The sequence below is a fragment of the Falco biarmicus genome, chromosome 2 (genome assembly GCF_023638135.1).
Source record: "Falco biarmicus isolate bFalBia1 chromosome 2, bFalBia1.pri, whole genome shotgun sequence".
NCBI lineage: Eukaryota > Metazoa > Chordata > Aves > Falconiformes > Falconidae > Falco > Falco biarmicus.
The window spans coordinates 81,586,800-81,605,492 of record NC_079289.1 but is presented as its reverse complement, the minus strand read 5'-3'; the positions used below and the strand labels follow the sequence as shown (position 1 = coordinate 81,605,492).

Here is an 18,693-nt window from a genome sequence, read left to right as displayed (position 1 = left end):
ACCTATGTGTAAAAATAAACATTGATACCTTTAGGCATCAGTCTGGGAGACAGGCTAGACAATTACCTCTGTTCTCCACCATTTCTCTTACGTACAGGAACAAAAGACCCCAACAAGCAGCTGGAGGACTATTCTATCCATACTTTAACCATAAACATAGTTGCTGTTGTTTTGTTTAAGGATTGTGCCCCAGACTATCAGGCCATTGTTGCATGCAAAATCAGATGAAAGCAAAAGATGGTGTTGACAGAAAGACTTTGAGACCTTTTCGTAAGGTGCCAGCCCGTCTCCCTACATTAACTGTTACATATAATTTCTGTCTTTTCCTCAGGAATTTGAGAATATGCCACACCAGCAGTACCCAAACTTGCTGCTATGGCAAAACTCATGGCTGAACTTTGTGCGCAATGATTTCCCTGATGCATTCAGAAGTTTGTCAGCACATGTGCAACAGATTTGACTCGATCAAATTTTTGAACTTATTTTGTGTAGCATGGTGAGGAAAATGAGGAAAAGCAACAATCAGAGCAGACTGCTATTGCAAGAACTGTTCATGCAGGCTGTTGTTACTCCCCAACTGTATCTCAGAAGACAGGGTGGCTGGGAGTAGGCCAAATGAATTGTTCTGGTAGGTCTCAGTCTCTCCTGAGGAGAGGGTAATAATTTTCCTGAAAAGAAGTCATGAAGAAATATAACAGGAAGCCGTTAATGATCTGCTTAAGAGATAAGACAAAACATTGCTGGCTATCTCTTAACAACTAAATATCTTTTGTAACTGTTGGACTCTGTCCTAATTAGCTTTGATATATCAGAGGACTGCTTTGTGAGCTGTTTGGTTAAAACATGTTGTTCTGTTCTACTTCCTTTCAGATGTTCTATGAATAATATTATAAGGCTTACCTTTTTGTTCATTCACTATACTATTTCTATGCTGGTAGAATATACACACACGCTCTTAATTTGATTCAATCTCTGAATAAACTGTCCAACTTCAAAAATGAGATTTATCTCATTCTATTTTAGCAGTCATGCATCCACAGATTGCCTGAAAGTTGTATCTGGTGCATTAAGCATGGGCATATTTGAATCTGCATCTCTCTTTTTTTTTAAACACTTTTCAAGTGTCCAGTATTTTACTGTAAGTTCTCCAACTAATTCTATTAACAAACAAAGAAAGAAATAATAATTTACTAACTAATTCTATTCTAATCTTTTCAGACTCCTATCTGCACTAGGAAGTCCAAAATACTGATCTCTTTTTCATCTTGAACCTCTCGATTGTTTGCAATTAATATACAGATCCAAAATACTCTCTCTCATACCTTTCACAGCAAGAAGTTACTTAGAGCACCTGACAGTTAAGATTAAGCAAAACTTTGCTGAAATTGGAGGATGCAGTTATACCACATATTGAGGATAAAAGTGAGAAGCAGTTGTACTTCTTGGAATAATTAAACCAAAATCTATGATACAAATAATAGCTCACATGGCAAGCCAGATGATGAATGCAAATTAATTTTGCCAGGACCTCAATGCTAGAGCTTACTGACATTACCTAATGTAATGAGCTGGGTCTTCTTTAGAGTAGGTGTGTATCTCTTTGATCAGAAGAGGATGTTACAGAGTGAAAAACAGCCAAAAAAGTGATGAAGCATTTTCATAGAAAATATTTGGAACTTTGAACATAAACTCTTCTGGTTTCCCTACAAAACAACTCACTTCTTTCTGCAAAGGAATATGCCCCTGTGTACTCCTGGTAAAGAAATATGTTTGTTTGTGAGGAATCAGCAAGTTCAATAAATTTAATTTACTAAAGAAACCTATCTGCAAGACCATATAACTGTTTACGTCCAAAGAAGTAACAATGTTTTGGAAAAATAATCAGAAATTTCCATAAAGCAGAACTTCATTTCTCTCTCAAATAAAAAGTTAACTGATTTCCACACATCGCAACAAATAAGCCTGTACACTTTCATTTCCTCAATATATGCTTGGTTTCATTAAATTTTACTGAGCTAAATCTTATACATTTCTCATCAATATAAATTTAGCCAATCTGCAAAATCCGAAATACTCTCCCTGATGTAATTTTCCTAGTTACACTGTAGTCATTAGCTGGTATTATTCTTCCATTTTAAATACCCATAGGCATGATTCTAATTTTGCATACAACAGTTAAGCTTCTAATACAAACAATTACATGTTCATGGTGAAAAACTTTCTGAATGTTAATGTAGAGCAGGAACCATAGCCTGTTTATTAAGGCTGCAATGCAAGCAGATAGTAGGTAGAAGTTAATTTTAAATCTTTAACCTTTATGGTATTTATTGTTTATTTATTGTTACTTTAAACACTTGCCTGAATCGATGTCTTAGCTGTAATTTCTACACTTCTGAATAAGTGCAATGGAAACATTGCAAAGTTGGGCTTAAGAGGGAGTGATTAGTTCAATAAGACAACACTTCTGAACTTAAGAATTAATATATGCTACAAGAGACAAGTTCTTTCCTAAAAGTTTCCGTAAATAATGACATGATTTGTAAAACACGGTACATGGGAAAAAAAGAAAAAATGTATGAACAGTAATCACATAAGAAAACCCTGGTAAAAGTCTTCTTCAGGATGAAAAAGCATGGATTATTCTCCCATATAATCCACCAGTTGTATCATTTGGTACATGCTGTTTCCTTTTTAGCATTGCCAACTGCGCAGAATCATGCTCCTTTTTGACCATGCTCCATTAGGAAAGAGGTGTGTACACAGGTAAGGCAGCATTCAAAAGTGCTATCCTGAAAAAAGTTATTCCACATGTGTGGATCAGGGCCTTGATTTCCAGCAACTGCTGCTACATCAGTACAGGAACAGTACAAAAAGAGAGCTTGTCATAAAGACCAACAGCAATTTGTCCAGCCAACTCTCCCAACTTAGAATTTGACTAACTGGCAGCAGATTAACAATTACTTAAGAGGTAGTAAGAAGTTAGTAGTAGGTCATTTCCATGGCTCATAAAACTTTCAGAGATTCCACGTTTTGGTAGTTTTGAACTTGGGTTTTATTCCTGTGATAGCGATCTCCAGTCAACCTCATAAGATGCAATCATCTTACCGTGTTGTGCATCAGTCAACCAGCTCCTGAGGCACTGTTACGCACAGGTTTGGCCTTCTTACAAAAGAACGTCAGGATTCTTCACAGCAGCAGCCAGCAAGGAAGTTAAGATTTATTAACAAGACAAATTTTAATTTAATTTTGTATGCTACCCAATAATACAATCATTGTATCATCTGTTCTGGCATTTAATTTCCTATTAAAAGGATGTTATTCTTAAATATTTTTCAGAGTGCTACACAATACTGCATGTGAATAATTACCGTACAAGTTGTCTGGAAGTGGCTTTCAGCTCCCTTTAGAAGTTTGAGGTGGTTTTGTTGTTGTGTTTGGGTGGGTTTTTCTTGGGGCGTGTGTGCATGTGCGTGCTGCTTGGTTTGTTTGCTTTTTTTTAGCTGAGATTTCTTCAATGCCTTTGCTTCAGTTTCCAGCACAACATTCTAAATGGCTAAATAGCATTGCTGAGGGATGTCTGGAGCAAACTGCAGAACAGGGTTGGTTACAGTGACTGGGAAGGGACCGTCAGAGGTGGGGTGGCCATGCTGAGGCACATTCATGTTGGTTACACAGCTGTGTGATCTTTGACAAAGTGCTGTCATAGTCATGGGTTGGACTAAGACTTGGGGGAAAAAGCAAACAAAACCCTAATCACCTGATAATTTCTGCTTTTTGCCTGACACTTTGTAAAGGAATATTAATGTGTATTGAGTGTGTGTGTCAAGGTTTTGGTAGTGGGGGTGCTACAGAAGTGGCTTGTATGAGAAGCTGCTGGAAGCTTCCCCTATGTCCAATGGAGCCAGTGCCAGCCAGCTCCAAGACAAACTCGCTGCTGGCCAAGGCTGAGCCCATCAGTGATGGTGGTAGCACCTCTGGGATAGCATATTTAAGAAGGGTGTGTGTGTGTGTGTGTGGAAATCTGCACAATTGCAGCAGAAGAGAGGTGTGAGGATTTGTGAGAGCAACAACTCTGCAGACACCAAGGTGAAGGAGGGGGAGGGGGGAGGAGGTGCTCTCGCAGAGATTTCCCCAGCAGCCGATGGAGAAGACCATGGTGAGGCAAGCTGTCCCCTGCAGCCTGTGGATGTCCACGGTGCAGCAGACACCCACCTGCAGCCCATGGAGGACCCCATGCCAGAGCAGGCAGTTGCACCCAAAGGAGTCTGTGACCCCTGGGAAGCCCATGCTGGAGCAGGTTTGCTGGCAGAACTGATGACCCTGCAGGAGACCCACGCTGGAGCAGTCTGTTCCTGAAGGACTGCACTCCATGGAAGGGACCCACGCTGGAGCAGTTTGTGCAGAACTGCAGCCTGTGGGAAGGATTCACGCTGGAGAACTTCACGGAGAACTATCTCCCATGGGAGGGACCCCACGCTGGAGCAGGGGAAGAGTGTGAGGAGGAAGGAGTGGCAGAAATGATGTGTGATGAACTGACTCTAACACCCATTCCCTGTCCCGCTGCGCCACTCAGGGGGAGGAGGCGAAGAAACTGGGAGTGAAGTTGAGCCTAGGAAGAAGGCAGGGGTGGGGGGGCAGTTTTCACTTTTGAATTTTAGTTCCCATAATCCGATTTGACTGGTAATAAATTAAATTAATTTCCCCAAGTCGAGTCTGTTTTGCCTGTGATGGTAATTGCTGAGTGATCTCCCTGTCCTTATTGACCCACAAACCTTTTGTTGAATTTTCTCTCCCTCTGTCTGGTTGAGGAGGGGAGTGATAGAGCCACTTTGGTGGGCACCTGGCATCCAGCCAGGGTCAAGCCACCACATCATATTTCACAGAACTAGTGGAAAACCATGACAGCAACAGAAAGCAGAGTTGGAGTAAGTGACTAGTCAAGAATTCAGCCAGGGAAAGCACCTCTCTATTGAACCAGTGGTCAGATCCACCTTGTGCGCTTGGCTCTCTCCTCACTCGCTTGTTCCTGACTCTCAGCTGATGCTGTGATCTCCATTTCTTGTACGCTGCCAAACCACCCACCCACACCACAGTATTTGAAACCAAACCCCTCCAAATGGGAGGCAGAAATTGTAATCATCCTGCTTGCATTTCCCCTGCATTTTTTGCAGACCACTGGCAGCATTTACGTTGCAAAATTAATAACCCTAAATAGAAATGGATTTGAAAATATCAGTTGATTCATAAAAGAGGCTTAACTGTAGATGTGTAAGAGTTGTTCTTAACTAATGATGCATATTGCATTCAGTTATGTTTTCAGAGAGAACAGAAGTATAAACAGGGCAGGATGTGTCCTTTAGCATGGGCTGATGTAACAGAAACCAGGAACAACACTGAATTTGCAAGAAAACCTGTTTCTTGCCCAATTTCCTGAATAAAGGAGTCTGATAAGCCTTCAAACTTTGCAAGCTTATCTGAACTGATCCATTAAAAATGGGACTCGATCCTGCCAAGTACTGAGCAGAAAGTCTCTTGAGATGGTATTCTGTAACTTGCAGGTTCAGGTCCTTAAAAGGTGGGATGATTTACTAGAAATGTGCCTGCACTGAAGGTGTATGTAGAAAAAGCAAAACCAGTAACTTAATAAAAAAAAAGAACCAATGACACAATTGGCAACAACAGTGTTTTATTAAACATTTGTCCTCCTTTTTGTAAAGGGAACAACTAGAACCTGAGCAGAACCAATGTACATTTCTTAAGATTGTGCCCTGGTCATCTTTATATAGACTACCCTTGAGAAAAAGAAATGTATCTATGTACTTTCAAAACCGTGATGTCTTTAATGCTAATTGCATCCATATTTTTGTGGCACATAGACAGCTATTGAGACTCTAGTCAAAGTGGTAAACTTGGATGCTTACATGTAAGCATGTGGATTCAATAGGGGATGTGGACTTGGATTTTTTTTAATTGAGAGGGAGGAGTATTAGAGGGACTTTCTTCTCACTGATACTAAGAAGCTACTGGGCACATATTGATTATGTTGTATGAAGATTTAAATCCCCAACTTAAAATTTTGTGTATCCACTACTGGCAGAAAAAGTACCAATCTAAATATAGCAAGGCTTTGGAAAATATTGCCCATGCTTACTGAATCTGCCCTTTGCTGCCATCTTTCCCAAGCAGCTATTCTGCCACTGAGACCAATGGCAATTTCCTTCCTCTCACCGGGCTTTCAGTTTGGGACTATATATTCATTATATCCATGGAGAGAAACACTATGCCTTAACTTTCCTCACAAGAGTAAACCACCACAGGACTCATTTACAGACCAAAAAAACCCAACAACAACAACAACAACAAAAAACCAAACCAAAAAAACACTTGAGAAGAACTCCTCACAAACTGACTTTAGTAGTACCGAGTACATTTGTACAAAGAAATACACAACTGCAAACATTCAAACAGAAACCAGACCATACCTTAAGAAATTTTAAGACTGTAAGTTCTCTGAACCATTCCTGAACTAACAATTTCCTGCTTGACAGGTTCAAGTGAAATGCAGCTGATGGATGGGGGAAGCAAGGGAAAATGTATACTTAAAGGCAGAGTTAGCTTTTGATTTTATGAATGTCAAGCTTAGGTAGAAACCACTTGTCTTCCTCACACCATCCTGATGTTCTCAGCTGTTAGAGGCCCGATCCAACTCTTACTGACATGCAGAAGACACAGTGGAGCACAAACCACTGGAAAGCTTCTAAATAGAACTTCCCTCTTGATAGAAGCAATTTTATGGGGGAAAAAATATTGAAATTTCAGTTTGGTGTTTTAGTATAGGTCTTGTTTTACCTTCCAATCAGACATGATGAACAAGTTTACATGCTCTGGGTACAACCCTGTTCCATTCTTTGAGTTCTATGCATCAAAGCGATGGGATGCCACCTTATTTTTATAAAATTCTAAAATGTAAGAAAAGTAATAAAGAGTTGCATGCCATGCAGCAACAGTCTTCAAATTTAAGCATCATGTCTTATTTTACTTGCAATGCCCCCTGACTCAACAGTTGCTCTAGGGGAATCCTGAACTGTGCGTTTAGACAAGGATGGAGAATTGTCATTGTCTGTGTCTAGTAAGTGGTGGAGCTTCTTGAGCCACTGCCTTAACTCTGCATAAGACATAGCCCCTTTTGCTATCTGCACCTTTAAAACTTTCATCTGTACATGATTACAAGACTTAATATATACCATTACTTGTGCAAAGTACCGGATTTTAGAAGTCACTGCATAGGCAGATGTAGTAAGAAACAGACAGGAAAGACTCAACAGACCTATAACCCAAATAGTTTTTCAGATTGGTTATTGAAGATTTTATCATTTTAGACATCCATAAGAATGTTAACAAAGAATAGCATACACAGCAGCTGAGGCTTTTAAAATAAATAATTCTCAGATATTTTCTTTAAAAGATCTATCTATAATGCACTAAATTAAATCGATTAAGAGCATGTGACATCCTCAGAGTTATGAGAAAACCAAAAATACCAGATAATAATGCATCTTGGATAATACTGCATTCTGTTCCAGGATTGACAAAAGTAAACAAGATACCCATTCATCCACTTTGCTAAGCATCTTGAACAGCTCCTTTCAAATGTTTACACAAAACCCCTTAACTTTGTTTCAGAGCTGTTTTTAGAAATGTTTACTTATTTTTACTTACAAGCCAGAAAACGAGCAGACTACAGTTATTAGCCTAGCATCTTATGTTAAGTCAATGCATACATAAATACCTAGCCATAGAAACACAAAGCTGCTTTTCCCCTCCCCCCTCGACAGCATTTGCCAAATTCTATAAAGGGGAGCTACAACTGCCAATCTGAAGATGAAGACAAGTTAATATCAACACAGTATTTTTATTATCAGCTTCTCAAAAGTTGTATTAACTGCCTGCATAGTCATGAAGGCAAGAAATCTCACTTTCTTTGCACTGTTTTTGAAGAACAGAGATACTTGTTCATTACTATCTTCCGAAAAATTGGTCACTTCTTCGCAAGGTGGTATGTCACAAGCTGCTGCATCCAGTTCCTAGCGGGAGGGCAGACACTTCACCTACTTACCTTCTGAAACTCTTAACAGAGATGGAAGCATGCCCACATTTGGCATACACACCAATGGACACAGCCAAAACTGGCAGGGTGGAAGAATGGGCATGATTAAAAAACCACAAAAATCTACTAACAGAAGCACTGTAAGGGAACCACTTCCTGGACAAGTTTAATTTTTTGTATTATTTATTTCTCCAATTTTGCAGGAATTGCCAGTTAGTATAATATCAGAGATCTATAGAGTACAAAAAATATGATGCAGTGGTGGCTCTTCTAACAGTCACTTCTACTGGTAGAACTTAAGCAAACAGGTGTGTTCATGCTAGCATGCAATGAGCTAGTCTCTTACACAGCAGATCTACAGAATGTAAAAAAATCCTTATTTCTGAATGTCATTAAATAGCTCAGAATAGTTAAGGTTATGCATACAAACTCATGGGTTTCCATGTTTAGATTGAATTGTTGACATGTTGTTTATTATTTTTAAGTAACAAGTCCTTTGAAGTTTCTATTGCTCAATAGAAATTTTATCATTTCTGCTGACACACTGCACAGTGACAGTTATTACTGCTTCACTGATAACTGTGTGTACTTCTCATGACTATGAATTACCACTTTAATTCCAGATGAATTCAAGCATCAAGCCTTTCAGATACAATTCAGGTTTTAAAATCAAGCTAGCCAAGGGGAGGAGAGGGCAACAGGCGAAAATGACTATATGATTCAAGCAAGACAGAACAACACTAAACACTATACACTATAACTAAAGCATTTATTAATTACTATTTTTAACAGTCTTATGAAGAAAGAATATCTTCATGATAATAATGCATTCCTTAGATTAGCTCACTTTTACTCCCTTCGTCACCCAAAGTTAGTATGGTACTTCTGAGACTGAAGAGCAATTCATTCATCAACATAGGGACAAACAGTATCAGAAAGACTTTTTTTCCCTGATATGTTCCACAGTAATAATTCCTCTGCATACGTATTTCCTTATAGCTAGCAAAAGCGTTTGACTTTTGTCTGCATTTTGGAGGAAATGAAAAAAGCCTTGGGTTTCACATCAGTTTACTTCCTTGACCACTGTCCACTGACAAAATATAACATGAATCATCACACAACACTTGTCAGAACTTCGAGGGCAGTACAGGGAACACAGAAATTGCAGATCATTTATTATGAACTCCCAGACAACATGTGGGCTACTGCTAAATAATAAAAAAAATTAAGTACTGCAGGGGTTTTTGTTCCAAATTTCAGCAACAATGTAATTTAATAATTTAAGCTTTTCTGCTTTACCTTGGAGTAGCTGAAGAAAAGAGCAGTAAGAAAAAAAGATGCAGAATGAAAAACCATTAATGAATATGGAAGGTTAAACAAAGGGGCTAATTTCTCCCTGACTAACTTATTGTCAGGTTGTATCAGTTTATGCTGCTTTCCCTTATATGCCTAATAGTCACGTTTCAGGTAGCTTGACTAAAATCTGGCAAGGTGACAGTAATACAAGTGTTAGATTTATATTTTGTAAGACACAAAATGGCATCCACTAAGTTCTTTTGGTTAGCTTGCTTTTTTTCTTTTCTGTTTTTGGTATGTATACCTTGCCACACAAATCCAAGATTGTTGTCTTGTCACATTTCCCCCGGGCTACTGCAAAAGGATTTTCCTTATAGTTAGAGATCCTCTGAGCTATTCTAAGTGTAATGTTGACTCTACACTTGAAAAACTTTTTGGTTTTTTTCGAACAACAGCATCAGTAGAGATTACATGTGCATCCTGAGCTGCTTCATACTCGTGTGACAGCATAAGGAGGTGACTGTTACCCTCCCTTCCCTACCAGCTCATAGCTTGCATCTGTGAAGGACATCAAAAATCATGAATGAAAGACCAATTTGAACTGATATGCCTAACTTCAAGCACCACTTCTTTTCTAGGAGCTGAAATAATGAATCTTGCTGCAGGTAACTAGCAAATATGTTTTGGACTATAGAAGATGACAAAATTGCAATTCTATCCAGCAGGTATTGATATATTGCTCATTCAAATTTGCTGTCTTGGAAGTCACACCAAATACGTTAATAATAATCAATAGGTTCTGTTAATTGCTATTCTTGAAAATAAGCACATATGTGAGAACGGATCTGATGAGGAGGTCAGACAGTAAAAGAACAGAGTTGTCTATAGAAACACACTGAGACCCAGAAAATCTCCTTGGAGCAAGTCTGGCTTTTCAATACCCTTGGTATGACCACAGAAGCATCGCACCAAACCTCTGCCCCTCTGGAAAGTGAGAGCTAGAGAGACACAAAAACTAAAGCCATATTTGTCCAGGAACGAATGTGGTTTTGAGAAAGCTGAGTTAGTGGTAGCAGCCTTGTCCAGGAAGAATTTCATGTCAAACAGGGAGAAGGGTTCTTCCACCAGCTGAAAGATGTATAAGGAAGTTCAGCTGCAGACAACATACCCTAGTTAACTGCCATTATAAAAATTCTTTTGTATGATACTATACAGAACATTTGGAGAGTTAAAAAAAAAAAAAGAGAGAGCTTTTTGTTCAAGTCCAAAAGCAAGTACAGAGAAGGCATGGGGGCAGTTCCACATCCTGAGCTGTGAGATTAGGTATGGCTAAAACAAACCAGTGCAGTGCACTCCCACCAGGTAACCGTTTTGAGTTTAAATCCACAGTTGTCTTTTTTAAGGAGATGTACAAATTAAAACTTTGTAATATTCATAAGTCTATTTGTGCCCCCCATATTTCGCATACAGGCAGTCCAAAACATTTTGAAGAGATGGTGGTGATCCTACAGGTTTTTTTATGAGCAAGGGTATGGTAGTCCATCATGAATGTTCACCACAAATTCACAACTCTTCTTTGAAGGTATAATTCTCTCCAGAAAAACCTACTGAATTTACAGGGCTCTGCTCTCTAACAAACTGCTACTTTATCTTGCCCCTGATCATGACACAGGAAAAAGTAATCAGGCCTCATGTGTTCATCATTCAGGAGACTTGCAGCAAGGAGCTTCATGCTTTGCAAGAAGCAGCATTCCCGTATTTATTGTAGTAAATAAGCCTCCAGTCAGGACTTCCTATCAGCACATTTACGGTGAATTTGTGGTGAACATTCATGATGGACTACCATGCTCTTGCTCATAAAAAAACCGGTAGGATCACCACCATCTCTATAAAGACCCGCCCTGACCTAAAAACAGCAAGCTAACCACTTGATTGCTGCAGCTGATGTCAGTGAAAAGTCGTAACGACATGAGAATAAAAAGAAAAAGGAGATCTTGCACAGGTCACACTTTCCCTGTTCCATGCGACATGAAGTTATTTTCTTGAGATTGACTTCCTATGTATGTGCTCAGGCTTGTCCTATTTGCCAATGAACCTGGATGCTTGAGACACCACAACTACCTTTGACATCAAGAGCGACAACAGCTTGAATCCCAGTGTTGAAGCAGAATCTTTCTTCCATCATTTTTTTTTTGCAGTGATTTCAGAAGCTGTTTTTCAGCTTAACAAGATGTCAGGCGATGTATATTTACTTACAGGGAGAACTCTAGAATTAACTTTTGCTGTTTCTAACATTACTTTTCAAGAAGTGGGACATTAACTTTGCATCTCAATTTCAAGCAGCAGAGAATGACCACTGTGCCAAACACCTACTTGGAGCGGAGTTCTCTCTGGCATAAACTACTCTGCAACTGTACATGTACAAATAGTGTTAGGTCTCTTAACAGATAGGGCGGGCAAGTCTTGCAGCATGACAAGGCAACACTTGACACAGCGTATAGGAATACAAAATGGAACTTGGCATGGAAAATTAATGGAGGTGAAAACAGGAAAGGTGTATCCAAAGAGTACTGTTCAGTCCAAAAGCTTTATCAGTCCACAACTTTCACCCAGAAGGTAGCAAAGTGGTTCTGGACACTCACAGATGACTTTGGAATTTAAACTAAGCTAAAACCTAACGAGTTAACTAATACTGGATAGATACAGAAAAACATTGACGTTTCCTTCTTTCTTCTCAAGAATTTAGGAACGTACTCCTCCTGAGGTCACCTTCAGAGACTATCTCAGAGTTGGAGGCCAGTATCGCACTTGTCTGGAACAGTCTCTCTCCTTTCATAAGGTGATAGTGTATCAATGTTAGCTCCCAAAACTGTTATCTGACTCTTTGCAAGGGCAGAGAGTGTTACTTCCAGTATGCATTTGCAAGCTTTTCTTGCTATTATTAAGTAAGCTGAGCTTTGGATAGATCTTGAAGAGTTGAAAAAATACACAGGCTTTTATGGCACCTCTTGAGTCATCCAAAGAGTAGTTCAGATACAAAAAAACCCCTACAAACCACAAAAAGTACCTGGAAATTCGATTCAGGCAATACAGACAGGATGCAGGGGGTAAGAGTAGCATTGACAGTACTAGAGGAGTAACCCAGGTGTTGTGACTTCAGGTGCATGGAAGTTTCTCATTATACTTTCAGCTGAACTAAGACTCACACTTCAAAGAAGTCTGCTGAATTGCTTTGTAGTTTAGAAGATAACCTTCCTTGTACCGAGAAAGTTTCACCTACTATCTTTTCCATTGATTTATACTTGGGATACTGCAAATTGGAAACTTCAGACTTCAGAGTCAAGATCCTCAGAAATAATCTGTGCTGAATTACCTTATTTTTGGCACATTACCAATCAGTATAGTTCTTGGTGTTGAGTTAGGCATCTGAGGAAGCACTGCTGAGAAATTAAGTGACTGAGAAGCCTTGTAAATTACAGATGAAGGCATATGTTTGATCATAGTTGTTTTCACCATTCATGACTGTAGCTTATCCCCACAACCAAAAGTAAATTGTTTTTTATCCACACTCCAAACTCTGAAGTACTGTAAATGTACAAATGACAAATGTCTGTCTCTAACACGAATGCTCTTAACCAACTGGTTGCTGGCTATTTTATAAGGATATGCAACCTTAGTAAACTCAGGTGCTTTTTTTGTTCCAACTGCATTTGGATCAGACAGCATGGCTACACAACAAGATTCTGCTTCCAAGAGGGGCAGGGACATTAATTTGAGTCTTTTTCTGCATTATTCAAGGCTGTTGACCAGATCTCCAATCAGCACGCTGGAAAACAGCACAGGCCTTGCACGCTTCTGCCAGTATCTCTGCACTGCACTACTGACACCATTAGGCCCAGAAAACATTTGAAGATCCATTTGGAGAACATCAGCGACATGTAAATGTTAACTGTACCACCGTTCATGAGCACATGATTTGGGGATGACAATTAAAACCAGAAGGGACAGAACCAGCAAGCAAGAGTACTGTGATTGAACATCCCTTACATAGCTTGGCCATTGACCTTATTCACCTAATTCCCAAAGGCAGTTACTAGCTTCAGTTACGCTTTAGAGAGCCTGGCAATCATAAAACAGGCCCCTCTCTGCGGGGAGAGAATTCAGCTGGCAGAGAAAAAGTCTGCCCAGCCATGAGGCTTCAGCTAAACATCAGAGAAGTGCCACAGTGATGTTACAGAAGGCCACTGCTGATCCATTTACAGCAAAATGGGTATGAGCAAGCAAGCTGTGCCACCACACACCTACAGGAGGCTCATCTCCTCATAAGCATCATAGGAGACCCAAGACCTAATGATTTTCAAAAACCTTGCTGAGAAAACCCTTGAGTTTCCCAACTGTAATGGGTAAATTAATGGGGCTGCAGAGAGAAAACTGCACCCTCAAGCTCCTGGGCAAGACCGGGAAGGCCGAGGAACCAAGGCTGCCCAGGTAACATTTAAGCCACCAGGAAGGCTGGGGGTAGGCTTGGCCTTGTGAAGAAGGGGCAGCAAGCAGGGCACGGAAGGGCCCCTGCCCCGCGACGCCCGAAGAAACGCTGAGCCTTACCGCCGCGAGACGCTCCGGCAGCCCAGCCTCGCTCCTTCGCGCCTCGCTCCGCACCGCCCCCCGCCCGGCCGCCGCGCCCAGCCCCGCCCACCCCCCAGGCCTCGCGAGAGCGCTCTCGCCCCGAGCCCCGCCCCCGCGCCACGTGACGGCCGCGGGGCTCGCGCCAGCGGGCACCGCTCCACCTGTCAGTGGCTCCAGGGGAGGGGGGGGGAGGGGAGGGAGGCTCTCCCTGGGCGCGGCGCCCCGCTCCGCCCCCCCCCCTCCCCCGCGGGCAGCACGCTCCGAGCCCCGCCACGCGCTCGTCCGTCGGCGAGGCGGCGGCCCCACGGCCGATGGCGCGCGCCCCCAGGAAAATCCCCGCCTGCCGCGAGTGGGCGGCGAAAGCCGCAGGCCGGACAGCGGCACCCCTGCTCCCCAGGGCGGGCGAGGCCAACCGCCGCGCCACGGGCCCTGCCCTCGCTCCGGCCACGCCACCCTGCTGCGGAGGGCGTTACCTGCCGCCCAACCGCCCCTCGGGCGGCAGCGCCTCCGCCTCCTCCTCCCGCCCGCGGCCCGACCGCACGGAGCCCCAGCCAGCGCCGTCCCTGCTCCCCGCGCGGGGAGGCCGCTATTTTCCGGGTATGCCAAGAGCGCCCCGCCCCGCGCCCAGGCCGGGGCAAGGCAGGGCGAGCGCGACTGCCCGCAGCCAGCGCGGCACGGCCCCCGCCCGCCAGGCGCTAAACGAAGCCCGCTTCCTCAGCGACCTCCGCTCCCCCAGCCTGGAGGCCCCGTTACGCAACTCCGCCCGTGAGCGCAGCCCTCCCTCCTCCCACCCCCAACGCCCGCCACTCCCGAAAACTCCCCCCTCCCCCGCCTTCCCGTCGTCCGGTTTTTAAAGGCGCACGCAAACCTGCTGGCGCTGGGAAATCGAAAAGCTGCTCTGACTGACGGCTCTCTGGCCTGTCACAAGCCGCGAGTCCCAGGAAACCCGCCCCCTCCCCTCGGACGCCGGCCAATGCGATGAGGCCTGCGAGGGAGGCGGGCGCCGTAGGCCAACCAAGCCGAAGCGCCGCGGTGGAAGAGCGCTATGACTGACGTAAGTCAACAAAGGTCACGTGCGGCGCTGCGGAGGCGGCGATTGGCTGCGTGGGCCCGGGCGGGCGGGCGGGGAGGGGGGGGTCACGGTGGCGGCGTGGGGTTCGCTGTGTGACACAATTACAACAACTTTGGGCAGCTGCTGGGGAAGTTTGTACAGGCGGCAAACACACCCCGCGCGGCAGGGCGGGCGGGGCCCCTGTCACCCCGGCTCCCCGCACCCCTCGCCGCCGGGGCGAGCGGCGCCGCGGCGATGTAAACACCGCTCCGCCGCCATCCGCCGCAGCAGCCGCCGCCTCCTCCTCCTCCTCCTCCTCCCCCCCCCCCACCTCCCCCGAGTCTCCAGCGCTGGGGCTCCCTCCCCCCTCCCTCCTCCTCCGAGCAGCGGGGCTTCCCCCCGCCTCCCTCCCTCTCCCCTCCCTCCCTCCCTCCCTCCCTCCCCCTCCCTGCCGGCTGTTGTTGTTGTAATAAAAGTTGTGGTGTGTGTGTGTGTCGGGCACCCCGCCCCGCCCGGCGCTGGGGGGTGTTGGGGGCGCGCAGGGGGGGGGGGGTTGCGATCGTGAGTTAATTACGCTGCGTTTCCATGAAATCGTGCGGAGTGTCGCTCGCCGCTGCCGCCGCCTCTGCTGCTCCTTTCGGTGATGAGGAAAAGAAAATGGCGGCGGGGAAAGCGAGCGGCCAGAGCGAGGAGGACTTCGCCAGCTTGACAGCCGAGGAGAGAGAAGCCCTATCCGGTCTCGACAGGTACCCGCTCCCCACTCCGCCCCGGCCGCCTCCGTGTCCCGGCTCGGCCCGCGCTCCCTCCGTGTCTCCCCCCTCCCCTGCCCGCGGCTCCCCGCTCGGGAGTGCGTGTGTGCCCGTGTGCGGGCTCCCGGCCGCCGCCGCCGCGCTCTGCCCTTGCCCGCCGGGAGCGAGCCTGCCTGCCTGCCCGTGCGGGGGGCTGACTCTCGCTAACGCCTGTGCCTCTCTCCCCTCCCTCCCGCCCGCTCCCCTTCTGCAGCCGACTCTTCGGATTTCTGAGGCTTCATGAAGATGGCGCCAGAACGAAGGCCTTGCTGTTAAAGGTAAGCGCGAGGGTGGATGTGGAGCGGGGCTGGGGGGGGGGAAGGGGGGAGGGGAGGGAGCCGGCCCGGCCCAGCCGCCCCCTCCCTCCGGTCCCCCGGGTCCACACGGTGAGTGTGTGCGTGCGAGTGTACATCTGGGTGCGAGAGTGCGTGTGTGGTGGTGGGGCGGGGGGGGCACCCGCGGCCGCACGTCCCCGCGGGCGGCAGGGCGCTCTGCCTCGCCCCCCGCCGCGGTCTCCCCACGCGTCGCTGCCGCCTTTGCCCCTTCCTCCCCTCCCCCAACTTCCCCGCCGCGCACTCGGCGCGGCTCTCCGCGCGGGAGGAAGCCGAGCGGGGCCGGGTGTGGGACGAAGGGAGCGCGGCCTTGCGGGTGTCCGTCCGGCTCCGGGACGGGAAAGTGCCTGCGCGCCGGGGCCGGAGCCCGGGGCCGGGAGCAAACGCCCAGCGGCGGGGCGGGGGAGGGGGCGCGGGGGCGGGAGGGAGGGGGAGGAGGAGGAGGAGGAGGTGGCGGCGGCGCGGGGGGGGAAGGCGCGCGCGAGGCGCTGCTGACGTTGGCCTCTCCCCGGACCCTCCCTCGTGATTTTCGCCCCGCGCGGCGGGGGCCGGCGGCTGCGCGCGCCCTGCCCGGCGGCGGTTGCGCCCGGCGGCGCGGCGGGGGGCGAAGCGGGCCGGGGGCCGCAGGGAGCGGGGCCGGGCCGGGCGCGGCGCTGAGGGGCTCCCGGAGCCCGGCGCCGAGTGACTTGTTTACTCTCCGGGCCCAGCTGCCGCCAGCGTGCCAGGTCCTCGTCGAGCGCCGTGTCCCGCCCGCCGGGCCCCGCGCCGTCCCCGCCGCCGGGCGGCTTGTCAGGGAGCAGGACGGCCTGCAGGTTGCTGGAGCCTGCCCGGCCTTTTGAGAGAGATGTTTGTTTGTGTGAAAAGTTGTTGGCCCTGTCATTTAGTTAAGTAATGGCTGCTCCTGTCGGCCCAAGATGGCCGGACAGGGAGGAGAAAGAAGTGTGTGGGGGGGAGGTAAACACGAAACAAATACCGGGAACGAATATGTACGTCGGCTGGAGTGTGAAGCCCCCGGTGAACGTTGAGGGAAACTCTTCTGCGCATTGCAAGTTCTTTCTGGGTGCTTTCCTGCTGCAGGCAGGGCGTTTGCAGCGCCGGTGTCCTCCTTATCAACCTGTAGCACATTTCTGCTGCCCGCCCGTAAGCTATTGACAAAGGCTGTGCGGGCGGAGTGTCTGCCAGTTGTATTTAAAGACCGAATGCGAAGAAAGCGTTTGCCTAACAGATTAAGTCGAACACTGTTTTTAAAAGACCACACGGTTGAAGCAGAGGACTGGGCTGTTCTGGTTCCTGCTTTCTGACTTGTTCCTGTCAGTAGCTTTGCATTTGACACTTTGTTCATCCTATTGTTGTGCCCGTGCTGTGTGCTGATACTTTCCCGTGGAGATTTTTTTTTTTTCTCATGCTGTTCCTGGTTGATCTGAAGACCTCACTCTAAAGCGTGTTGAATCTGGTAGCCTAGGCCCTTACTTGTGTTTAGATGTTTATTTCTGGCATGATTGGAGAAGCTCAATGTCAGGACGTGGGGGGAGGGGGCAGGGATGGAACGAAAAGCAAGTACACTTTTCTTTGTGCTTATGTTTTAAAAAAATGTCGTGGTTTCCTTTTGATTTTCGGAGTTATTTATAAAAATACTTCTTCCGATAAGTCAGAAAGGCAAGGGAGTGACATGTCAGATGAGTTAAATAATGTACGTTAACTGTTAGTGGACCAGAATTAATGTCTGCTCTGTGAATGCTGTTGAGGCCGTCAGAAATATTGGAGAGAGTCATGTATGGGATAGACCTTAAGGATGCCAGATAGAACATAAAAGCAACATATATAATTAGATTGTCGCATAACATGACTAGGTTAAGTTTTATTTTGCGTACTGTAAAATTAAGTAACGCAGACAGCAATTCAGCATATTAGGTGAGTTTTGAGTACTTTCCTGCATATAATGTATTTTCTTTTCTATGCTAGTCGAAAAGATTGTATTTTAGTATATGCAGTCTTGTTTGAGATGACTGAAGTTGTGGGGCATTTTGATAATTTTGAAGTGTATTTCTAGAAATACCGTGTGTTCTCCTACAGTGTCAATGTATGAATCCATGTACCAAGTACTAAAAAACCCCCCCCACAAACCCCCAAACCCCACCAAATATATTGCTATTTTACCTCGTTTTTCTGACAATGTTTTGGACCTTTATGAATTGCAAGCTAACTCAGAAGCATGTTCTTCATAAAACTTGACTCTGAGAAAAGTAAATTGTTAAGGAAGTAGAATGATTAAAATGTTACTGTTCAGTGCAAAGATGTTTTGAGATGAATTTCTTGGCTTGAACCAGGTTTGATTTTGTTTGTGCTTTTTACTTTTCAGCGAATGCGTGTGTATTTCAATTACTGTTACCGATAAGGAAGGAGCTCTTATTTTAAGATATTTTTTACTTAATTCCTTTTTTCTGTGTGTGCACCTTCATACAATTTACATTGTATGAGAAGGTTTAGAGTCGT

The 18,693-nt window shown here is 45.7% G+C and overlaps 1 protein-coding gene and 1 long non-coding RNA gene across 19 annotated transcripts in view; one reads left to right on the top strand and one right to left on the bottom strand.

Moving 5' to 3' along the window:
* The window catches only part of LOC130145137 (uncharacterized), a 32,849-nt gene extending 17,424 nt beyond the window's left edge, over positions 1-15,425 (bottom strand). Inside the window, exon 1 of the long non-coding RNA XR_008820383.1 lies at positions 14,898-15,425. This is a non-coding gene — a long non-coding RNA (uncharacterized LOC130145137). The remainder of the gene's footprint in view (positions 1-14,897) is intronic.
* Positions 15,426-15,619: 194 nt separating this feature from the next.
* Positions 15,620-18,693, top strand: part of KDM6A (lysine demethylase 6A) — a 162,778-nt gene continuing 159,704 nt past the window's right edge. For all 18 annotated transcript variants that reach the window (XR_008820382.1, XR_008820381.1, XM_056329686.1 and 15 more), the window contains exons 1-2: positions 15,620-15,826; positions 16,083-16,146. Coding sequence is in view for 16 of the 18 variants with exons in the window: in XM_056329686.1 (XP_056185661.1) it covers positions 15,666-15,826; positions 16,083-16,146 (225 nt within the window). In the remaining 2 variants the exon portion in view is untranslated. The remainder of the gene's footprint in view (positions 15,827-16,082; positions 16,147-18,693) is intronic.